Genomic DNA, 11,404 nt, shown 5'->3' with positions numbered 1-11,404 from the left:
AACGCCGTTACCTCGTCTGTAACGGTAACGGTAACGTCCCCATACAGCACATGATATTCGGGGAACGTTCTAAGAATGTTCTAGAATATTCTAGGGGACGTTACCGTTACCGTTACAGACGAGGTAACGGCGTTACAAGTAACGCGTTACTTCCCAACCCTGGATAACGTTAATATTATAATTTCCTACTGAACAATATAAATGTAATATAATATTTATGTTGTCGATGAGCGCACACTTTATCATCTTTTCATTTTATAAAATGAGAGGAGAACGTTCTAAGAATGTTCTAGAATATTCTAGAACATTCTTAGAACGTTCCCCGAATATCATGTGCTGTATGGGGTCGTTATATTTTTACAGTAACGGTAACAAATTCGGCCGTTACTTTTATCGTTACTTTAGTTCCCTATTATCTTTTTTGTAACGTATTATGATATTCTTTAGATTTTTCAAATTTATATTATTTCTCATATTTTCCAAATGCAGCCTAATAGTCTGTATTGCAACGCTACTTGATAGTCTCGTAATTTCCGATATTGCCGGTATCGTTCTTCTTCGTCCATGTTGTCCATGTTCAAAGTGTATCTTCGCGACCTCCAACGTGTCTCTTAACGCTATCACTCTAATCCACGGTAATTTCTATTCCTATATAAATATATTAAAATAAACCACAAATTTGATAATAATTTTGTAATATGTAAAGTACTTCAGATTTTAATAGATGAGAATATATGACATCCGATAAGAATAAGATAAGATAAGAAAAAATGTTGCAAATTTTTCTTATATATCTCTTGGGTGTCTTTACATTCTCAAATTTTATTTATTAGGTTGTTCGAAAAGTTCGTTTCAAATTTCCCATGTATTGTACATATACAGGAAATTTAAAACAAACTTTCCGAACAACTTATTAAAATCTTAAGTATCCTGTATATTTGTATAAATAACGCATAATAAAATCAATATTACAAATACATTGCACCGTGTCATTGTTGCAATATTACATTGTAATATATCTGAGGGAGGACATTTCGACGTTGCTTCAAGCTTGCAGCAACGTTGCTGAAACATTTCGCAACCTCCATGCAATGTTACAATGTTGCAGTGAAAGGTGTATGCAATGTTTCTGCAATCTTTCGGTGCTGTATGGGCAACCTTGACGTTACGTATCTCTAATAAAATAACGCCTTTACAGTTGATTCCACATAATCCCTACAGCAGATTTATCTCGAGTGGCTGTTGTATTCGATATTTTTATTAAATATTTACATTATCAAAATATTTATAACAATTGGATGTAACAATTTCTTAATGTACAGGAAATATTTGCAAAAACTTAAAAATTATTACAACCCATTTCTTTGATTTTTTCAGACAGAAAATATGGCATCTTATGACCGTTCCTATGAGAAGAATGAAGTCCAATATCAGAGAGTACATGTAGGGAAAGATCATGTAGATTTCTCGTACCAATTTTTCAAGAACAGCAGTACCAGATATGTCAGTACATCAGAAGTATTTCAGGAGTACATCAGAAAGAACAGTTCTAGCAAAAAAAATTGTAGAAAATATGTCTAAGATCTTAATTGAGGATCCTACCAAATATATAAATTATTATCATTATTTCCACTCATGTTTTATGGCAAATGCATTGTTTTATATTATTCGTCCTTATTTTGTTGAAATTAAACGTAATATAACTTTATGTTACTAGATTTTGTAATGTTCGACATGTTTTGATTTTTTTAATACAGAGTTCTCGTAATTACAAAATCTCAACATCCTGGCAGGAACGATCACCAGCGATATATTTACTAAAAAAACCATACAATGATAGCAGCGATTTTTATATTTGCATTGGTAAGTAACAATTAAATTGATAAATATTGTCAAAGAATATATGTTTCCGTTCAGAACTGTTTATAATTTAATTTACTATTAATTTTGAAGATCTCGTGTTTGATGAAGCCGTATATCCGATCAGAGTCTCTATATATGAAATGCGTTTTCCTTGGTATAACACTAAAATTTGGGCTCACAATTCTCAAGAAAATCGGTGGTTTCCATTATGGACTGGTAAATGTCAGACTTTTTTACCAGATAAACCACAGCTATTTTCCCCGCCTTTGCAGTTTTGTGACTTTAAAACCAAAAGGCTTAAATTAACATTTTTGTACAACTTTCTGCCATATAAGACTTCTGGAATATATTTATCAGATGTGATGCTTATCGGTACATCAAAATTGATCCTTTCTAAAAATTCAGAAGGAATTTTCACTAGTATATTAAAAAGTGTGAAGAACCATCATTTGATCAATGATAATTTTACGCCTATTGATGAACATGCACACTGGGATATAAGGCATCTCCGAAAGAATTTTTCTAACTACTGTACCATTTATACGAGGTATTATAATCACTTACGTTATAAATAATATTTAACCTTTTTATTCCCCATAATAAAGAAAATAAATTTGTTCCAATGTTGGCAGCAACTCGCATTCGAATCATGCACAGATTACAAAATATTCTAGACTTTCTTTGGATAATTCCGAGAAGCACACACGTTGCGGTTTTTCTACGCTGCCTGTAAAGTATTTTTTAAATTTATTTTTCATAATATTTTTTATATTATATATAAATGAAGTTACTTTATATATTGAAATTTTATATTTTATAATCAATCCATTGTTTCGACATAACTGGCTATATTTAATTTGTTACAATAACAACGTTTCGACTGCCGATCGCAGTCCTCTTCAGGTTAATTTACGAGACATGTATTTACGGTATACATTATTGTGGTAGCAATAAGTATTATACGTAATGTTCGTCAATTAGTTAGTTCGGTTCTTTGAATTCGCACTGCGCACACCTCAGTAGTTCAGATAATAATGGACATTATTATCTGAACTACTGAGGTGTGCGCAGTGATCTGCTTGATATTCCCAGATGTACGGACACATGGATCCTACTTATTGCTCGAATTCAAAGAACCGAACTAACTAATTGACGAACATTACGTATAATACTTATTGCTACCACAATAATGTATACCGTAAATACATGTCTCGTAAATTAACCTGAAGAGGACTGCGATCGGCAGTCAAAACGTTGTTATTGTAACAAATTAAATATAGCCAGTTATGTCGAAACAATGGATTGATTATTGATTTAATTACTGGTGAACAAAAACATTACCAACAACATTTTTATATTTTATGTTTACAGGATGAAATGATACTAAAAATATTGAAGTACTTAGATATAAAATCGTTGTGCCATATGAGCACAATGAATAAACATTTTAATAACTTAACACGAGATAGTTCTCTATTTAAGTGCTTGAATTTACTAAATTTGCACGATAGGTCTTCTGTGTATAAAGACAATATTATATCATACTTTTCATCCAGATGTAAATATTTGCAAAAGTTGGATCTCACATTAAGCGATATTTCCTCTTCGGAATTAAAAAAATTTCTCGAAATTTGCGGTGGGAGTTTAACGCATTTACGATTAAGTAACTGCACATTGTATAGCAATGTTTTAGATGAAATTGCGGCATTATGCAATAATTTGCAAGGTATAATATTAATAATTAAGTTAATTCCTTTATTGTGAGTAAATTGTATGACTAATTATATGTATATATCTTTCTTTTTTAGTATTGGATCTCAGTTATTGCATTTTTGAAGATTTACTTAATGAACCGATATTGTCTGCAGATGTTACACTTCGTGTTTGCAAATTATTACAAAGAAATCCTCGAATATGTAACTTAAATTTGAACGATGTTGGATGCCTATTTGAAAATATCGTCGACTTCTATTACCTGCCTGGATTCAATTGCATGGACTCAATTGCCATACAATTGAGGCATTCTTGCGCAGACTTGGAAATACTAAATATATCTGACTGTTCAATTACATCGCTAGGTATTGATGCTCTCGCCGAGTGTAAAAACTTACGGAAACTGAACATTCCAAATATGTACGTATGCCATGTTTTCTCTTAAAGTACGTATTATCATAAACAGTTTTAATTAAATTTTGTATCTTTATCTCTCTTGCAAGTATCACGTAACAGCTATGTTGTTTTCTCTTTTTGATTGAGAAACCGTAGTAATAGCATGGTTTTAGTTGCAGGAACGATGGAACAATCGATACAAGTTGCTTGAGTAGAATGTTTTCCACCTGCCAAAGTTTGGAAGAAATTAATATGAAGTATCCCTATTATGATGCCGACAAATTTCTGACGCTGTGTAAAAACTTGAAACAAGTATATTTGGAAGTGTTACCTCTAACCGTGTTAACACTTCCCTTGCAGTGTCCAAAATTGCAAAAGATTTCTTTTATGGAAGGTGACGAAGAATTAATTCACCGGATGGAGCAAGAATATCCACATGTGTCTTTGTGTAAATTAGAATATTAAAATAATTTTGATATACATGTACATAATAAATAATTATAATTATATACAATTTACACACAAATTATTTGTATGTTTTTATTAGAGATGTAAAGAGAACATTAGGAAAAAACAGCAGCCAGTAACATATTTTCCTTATCCTATTATGCAATTTGTGTGAGAGGGGAAGACAAGGTATATTATATTGTCAAATTAATAAAATTGGTATGGCTCAAATGCGTTCAACACAAGTTGGAGGAATAAAGGACTACGAGCCGTGACAGGGTGTAGTATGTAAATATTTTATTCTAAATTTATTTTATATTATATTGTGTTGCTGCTATCAACAAATATTATTTGCAAAGTTCTCATTACATCGAAATAATCGCGAAGCGTGTGAAATTATCGACATTTGACTATCGACATCAAATTGACATCAAATCGACATTGATCCGATGTATAATTTCTCACTGGGGAAAACAATTGTTTTTTGAAAGGACATATAAAAGTGTAATTATTTTCTCGTTTTATTTATTTTTCTTTTTTGCGTTTTCTCTACCTATTTCTCTGCCCGTTGTCAGTAAACTATGTGACGAAGAAAACACCTCAGATCTCCTATCTTTCTGCTTGTCAATAGGAATGTTCCGTACGTTATGTAGCTATTACTTGATATTTACTAGAATACAGGTTTAAATTAATATTTAAAAAATATATTTAAAATATTTTAAAAAATATTGTCTGGGCGATAAAGAAAATATTTGGAAAATATTCGTGGAACATTCTTCTTGCACTACTATAAATCTTTTTCGAATGTGAATAGAATAATCTATCGAATATAGCGTGTCGGTTATATACAGGGTGTCGGATTCGATTTGGACCACTCCAAAGATTATAGTAGATTGGGTCAAACTGAAAAGAATAAGTTATATGCCATTTTACAAATCCGTAATTATTATCGCGTAAAGAAAAACGTCTGAGCCAATAAGTGCACGGAGGAGCTGAAGGCCGGACTCGGCGGACATGCAAAATGGTGTATTATTCTCCTACCACCAGAAAAACTTTTTCGGCGCGGTGTCATATGTCGCGCGTTCGCTCGCTGCGCGCCGTTCGCCCGCTCACCGCTCCCCGCTCGCCGCCGTCTATCATCGATCGATGCGTGACTCCACCTCTCGCTATCGGATCTTGGAGAGATGTCAACAAATACACCATTTTGCATGTCTGCCGAGTCCGGCCTTCCGCTCCTCCGTGCACTTATTGGCTCAGACGTTTTTCTTAATTACGCGATAATATAATTACGGATTTTGTAAAATGGTATATAACTTTTCTTCTCAGTTTGACCCAATCTACTATAATCTTTGGAGTGGTCCAAATCGAATCAGACACCCTGTATGATCACTGGTTTCACTGCCTTTTGCATAAGATAAGTGTATTGCACAATAAACAATGTGCAATACATAAACTCAATGAATATAAAAAAATTATTCTGAACGAATATTCCAAAGACATTCTCGACGAATATTCTAAAAACGTTCTTCTCCGTTATGATTAATATAATTAAGCCTCGTCTACATAGAAGTCGTAAAGTCGTAGCCGTAAGGCCCGATCAGATTATGGATTGAGATTGAGTTTGAATTGAAATTTGCCCAATTAGGGTAAAAGTCACTAAAGCCCGCTGCAGACGATGCTATTTTTCCTGCTGGATTGCTTGCAATTTAGTAAATTACTAGGAATCCTGAATGCTGCGTGGTGCAATGATAGTAATTTACTAAATCGCAAGCAATCCAGCAGGAAAAATAGCATCGTCTGCAGCGGGCTTAAGGCTGAAATCACATGATGCGGAATAGGAGTACGGAATAGAGAATGCGTTATAGAAGCAACCAATCAGAGCCAGACATTTCCGTCACTCGTTGATACGGCAAAGCTCTGATTGTCTGTTTCTATAACGCACTCTCTATTCCGTACTCCTATTCCGCATCATGTGATTTCAGCCTAAACGCAAGAGCGCTCACCGAGCAAGTTTTCTTCCCGCGCTGAAAACGCGGTCGACACTACCAATCGCTGGTCCAGCGGCTCATATTACGTACCTAGCTCTGCGCTCCAGGCGTACCATCATTCCGGCAGTTGCGATACGAAACGTTCACGCTCGTTTTCACACTGCATGTGACCGCCGGGGCATGAACACGCGCGTCTCGTAATCGGCCCGAATCAGTTTTTTTTTATTTTATTTTAATTGCACGCGACGACAGTGCGATCGACAGCAGTTTCGTTACTTTCGTAGAGCCGTTGTAGCACGCGACCGCGCGAAAATAGTGCCAGGCCGCCATAACGATACCGTGCAAAATATCGCGTGTGGCGTCGACGAACCTGTGCCCACCGCCGAGTACCGACCACCGGAGCTCCGAGCCCCCACGATCTGTGCTATTTTTAATGTTTTGTACCAATTGCGGAAGTGAGGATGGATATTCGAAACGAGGTAAGACAGCGCGGCTGGCGCGCGGCCACGGCAAGACGCGAAAGTGCGCGCTTTTCGCGCGGCCGAGCGTGCCGTTGAGGTTAGGTTCGCTGCGTCGCCCGGGTCCAGTTCGGCGAGCATTTCCCGCTAATATCTCGCCGCTTTCGCGCGCGTCTCGCGCTGTCCCGCGAGCCGATCGACAGGCGGACTCGTCTCGCGCCCGGGCGCAACCGGGCGCCCAGGAGTTTCGTTTTAGGCCCCTCCACGTGCGTCACTAGACGACGCCTCTGCGGAATTCGCTTTCGCGGCCGTTCAACTTGAAAATAATCCGAAAGTTCCTGGTTAACTCGTTCCGACCGCCGACCGCACGCGACCGTAATAACGTTGGATCAGTAGGAAATCGTTTTCTTCGAGTACCACTTGATTTGCGACTCGCTTCTGTGGCGCTCCATAAAATGGCTGCATTTCAGAGTTTGCTGTTACGTTCTCGCTTGTGCTTTTGTGACACGCTACGCCTCACCGAGCGTGCCTTAAGTTTGTACCGGGAGAAATAACGATCTTTTTAGTCGATCTACTCTCGGAGATATTTTGCAGGAAATTGCGTCGTTACAACATCGTGTTGTCTGTCGGAGACAGCCAGTGCATCTTCCCGAATCGACTTTCATCGGTTGCTACTTATCCACTAAAACGCTCTTTCAGCATTGACCGAAGATCTTTTCTATATTATTTGTCGCAAAAAGATATCGGCGCGAACGTGAATTGATAACGTTGCTCGTCCAGGAAAGCGGGAAAGATTCAGACTTGAATCCTGACTGGAATCAGGACGTTAAGATGTTAGTCCCAGTCTACAATAGAGATTTAAACCCTAAGCCTTAAGAAATTGACTAATCACAATCGCGTATTCTACTCGTACTTGACCGTGATTGGTCAATTTCTTAAAGCTTAGGGCTTAAATCCTCTATTGTAGACTGGGACTAAGGTGGAACATTGCGCGTAGAACCAACTTTTGGCGGCAAATTGTTCACTGGGGATGCTCTCCAGCAACGTTACACAGCCGACACTGTTTAACATGCCGATCATTTTATCTTTGCCATTACAAACAGGGGTGAAATAATTGTCTGCGTTAAGCGGGGCGCACACACTTTTGCACGAGCGCATAAGCATATACATAACGAATTTGGTCTATAAGCAAATGCATAAGGAAATGAGCCAATCAAATTCGTTATGCGTATGCTTATGCGTTGCTTATGTCATGCTCAATTGTGTCTCTTGCTCTGGAAAGCACTCTGGTTCTTGCTGAATTCAACCGTAGTGATTTGCAGTTTGAAGGTTGGGGCAAATTTCTGATTAGTCACGAGTGCGCATCCATGGGAATGTTTTATATTTTACATCCAGTCTGCAATGAGTCGTTAGTGAAAAGTCAGAACTATTATGTCGGTCCCTATTCTTCTACCCAGAAAGGAAAAGGGTGGGGGACAACTCATTGTTGGCCGGGCCATACATAAGGACTGAAAATGTATTTTTCGTAAAATATATTTCCTGCAGGTTTATGAGTATTTCGTGGAATTTTAGTGCATGCCGACGTCAGTAATATCGAATTGTGCAACAACTTGCGCACCGTGAAGGCATAATTAACTCTAATTTTGAAACCTAGGACGTTTCAGAAAGAAATAAAATCGGCGCATAAATGCATGGCATAAATGCAAACTTAATAAATTAAGTAAAGTGCAGCCTTGAGACTCGACGCGATAAGCACGTTCAACTTTGGCCCAGTTCTCGAAACAAAGATATAATAAAAATTAAGAAAAAATCATTTCGAATGACACCTGAGAAAGGACGAGACCTTCGAATCGAGGGGAAAACCGCTGACCAATCTTGTACACCAATGCCCACTAATGCCCAGTGGGCATTGGTGTACAAGATTGGTCAGCGGTTACTTTACCTTATCTTTATAATGCCCCAGGCAAGGCCTAATGCCCAAAAAATGCCTAGTAATGTCCAGTAATGCCGCAAATCTGTACACCACAATGCTCTCAGCGGTTTCCCCCTCGCTTCGAATGCGAGAAAAGATGGGTGTGCTTGCCACAAATTACTTGAAATTACTACAAATATAAACAAATTTAACACTAATGATAGAAACGCTTTACGCAGTCGGGCTGGATCTTAATGTCTAATAAGTTTTGCGTATACGTACATCTTTTTTCCAGCACAGCAAATTATGCGCCGACAACTAGTAGGTCCACTCTCTGTCCCTTTGATCTTTGCGGTCCCGATCACATGCACAGTTGGAAAATTTTTGTTAAATGTTTAACACATTCATGTGTTAATTTAACATATTGCTCTTGTGTTAATTGACCTCAAATGTGAAATTATTAAAATAGCTGAAAAGCAATGTTAAAACAACACAATGTGTACTTATTTTTTAATCTTACACAATACATACGTTCTATATTATTAGCAACAAAATTTATCTGTTAACATTTACGGCATAAAATGTTGCTTTTATTTTATATAACATAAGTGAGAGTAACTTCGGAATGTCTTGTTTGACTTATTACATCTGTAAAATATAAAAATTACATTTTTTAAAATTCATTTTGTCATATTGTCGTTTAAAATTCGTTTTAAAGAATTATCCTGATATCATTTATATCATTCTTGAAAAATCATAGTAAAACTGCAAAAAATGTAGTTTCGAGAAAAACGCGTTCACGGTTTTAATAGATTTTCAACATCATAAAATATGTTAATTTGGCGCAAAACAGTACTTCTGGATTGTAAAACGTGACGTCGAAGAGTTCTTCGATTACGGGCAGTTCTTTATTATCAGTTAAAAACGTAGAAGTGGATACAGTCTCCTACGTTTCGTGATACGAGATCACACAAAAATTAAAAATAACCATCAATTTACTGGTTCGACAAGTGCGCCCGCATTACAAATGACAATTTTTAAAAACACTGTGGCAATTTATACGTGTACTGTCGCAAGCATTGAAGGAAGCCGCATTATACGCGTTATATAGGAGTCTAGCAATTTCTAATAATGTTGATTCCTCATCTAATACTTGGACCTATATTATAACACGATCGTACGTTTCCTTATTTTTAGATGAATCTTCAGTTTTTAGACTTAAATGATTTAACTGACAATGATAAGCGTCAGATTATTACCATTCTCAAATCTGACGTTACTGAAGCCTTGGAATTACCATGGGACGCTAAAAATGTGGAGGGTAACAACAACAATGTTAATTCTGTCGCAGTGACAGAAATACCCGAAATTCAGCAACACCATTGGTATAATAGTGAGTATCCTGTGTATTCCTATAAATTTTATTATTAGATAAACTTTACCCTGGATTTTTATATAATATCTTTCATAATATATAACTCTAGACATGTTTGAAATACGTATAAATGCTATGGCAAAATATAAAATTAGTCGGTCGAGGCTTTAGATTAATATGATGTGCAAATAAATGTTGAGCAATTTAAACCAAAGCATTTTACTAAAATGCTGAACTTGCCTCGTCTTCTTTGTAGCCATGGCACCGGCGGCCACTTATCAGCAACAGATGATGACTCAAATGTGTAACGACTGGCAGGCATCAATGTATAATGTTTCCGCCAATGGCCACATGCCGCCGTTTATGCCTGGGATGGCGTATGCCCATGCTGGATACAATCTCGGCGCTGAAATTCAAGACATGAATTACAACAGGGAAAATACACGCCGCAGTCGGGGCAGAGGTGTAAGGAGAGACAATTACAGCCGCGCACTTAATCCCGCTAACGAGGTGCAGCCAGGATACATGGGACAGGAACAGGCGCAATATCCGCAGATACCGGTCATGTACATTTTCCCCGACCATTCCGTCTCCACGCAACAGCATCAAGTGGCTACCGGGCAAATCTATTACACATCGCCAATGTACTCGTCGATCCCTCATCCGCATCCAAATGCACCACCAATCTCGTCTAATTCGCATGCACAACCGACTTATCCCCAGCCGCCGAGTCAAGCGCCGCAGATGAACAGATGCGTGCGACAATCGCAACCTGTGCCATCCCAGCAACCGAGTCAAGAACCCGCGAGACAACAACCGGTCGTTGTTAAATCGCTTGATAAACATGTACAAAGCCCTTCTGATAAATCGGCACATCAACTGAACGAGAGTAACTCCTTGCAAGGTAACGTCGTTAACGCCGCTCTTGTAGATATGCCCGCATTAGAATCCTCTGTGAAAAGCGTAGACGAAAACACTGCCAATAAAACTAGTGCGGCTAGCAGTGAGAAGGTTGATGCGAAGCTCCAACACAATATTGTGTGGACTGTAAGTGAGAATTGTAATGGCACGGAGAAAGTTGATGTGCCATGTGTAAATACTACTAATGACGTGAAGGTGAACCAAACTAACGAGACGGACAAGAAGTTAAAAAACGAAACTGTACCCAGTGTCACAACGAATGCCGTAAAGACCTCGCCTAAATCTGTTTCTGTCAAGACGGACAAAAATGAAACGCAGATTGAGGAAAATA

At 37.6% G+C, this 11,404-nt stretch overlaps 2 protein-coding genes across 2 annotated transcripts in view; both read left to right on the top strand.

The window, feature by feature from the left end:
• The first annotated feature begins 1,386 nt into the window (after positions 1 to 1,386).
• LOC105564896 lies at positions 1,387 to 4,450 on the top strand. Its single transcript, XM_012017658.1, has 6 exons — positions 1,387 to 1,518; positions 1,758 to 1,863; positions 1,954 to 2,079; positions 2,221 to 2,410; positions 3,420 to 3,589; positions 3,672 to 4,450. Exons 1-6 carry the CDS (start codon positions 1,387 to 1,389, stop codon positions 4,019 to 4,021), a joined length of 1,074 nt encoding a protein of 357 aa, XP_011873048.1. The 3' UTR covers positions 4,022 to 4,450.
• A 2,081-nt stretch (positions 4,451 to 6,531) lies between these two features.
• Positions 6,532 to 11,404, top strand: part of LOC105564895 (ubiquitin carboxyl-terminal hydrolase 10) — an 8,165-nt gene continuing 3,292 nt past the window's right edge. Inside the window, exons 1-3 of the mRNA XM_012017656.1 lie at positions 6,532 to 6,886; positions 9,975 to 10,170; positions 10,409 to 11,403. Of these exons, the coding sequence (XP_011873046.1) occupies positions 6,869 to 6,886; positions 9,975 to 10,170; positions 10,409 to 11,403 (1,209 nt within the window). The 5' untranslated portion in view covers positions 6,532 to 6,868. The remainder of the gene's footprint in view (positions 6,887 to 9,974; positions 10,171 to 10,408; position 11,404) is intronic.

Source organism: Vollenhovia emeryi, unplaced genomic scaffold, assembly GCF_000949405.1.
Source record: "Vollenhovia emeryi isolate VEMERY1.0 unplaced genomic scaffold, V.emery_V1.0 DF939159.1, whole genome shotgun sequence".
Taxonomy (NCBI): Eukaryota; Metazoa; Arthropoda; class Insecta; order Hymenoptera; family Formicidae; genus Vollenhovia; species Vollenhovia emeryi.
This window is presented reverse-complemented; position numbering and strand designations above follow the sequence as displayed.

Bases quoted from the DNA above. Each gene is read 5' to 3' on its own strand.
- LOC105564896 (XM_012017658.1), top strand. From the start codon at position 1,387: ATGGCATCTTATGACCGTTCCTATGAGAAGAATGAAGTCCAATATCAG. The intron at 1,864-1,953 runs GTAAGTAACAAT...TTAATTTTGAAG, and splicing joins CGATTTTTATATTTGCATTG to ATCTCGTGTTTGATGAAGCC. The intron at 3,590-3,671 runs GTATAATATTAA...TTTCTTTTTTAG, and splicing joins ATTATGCAATAATTTGCAAG to TATTGGATCTCAGTTATTGC.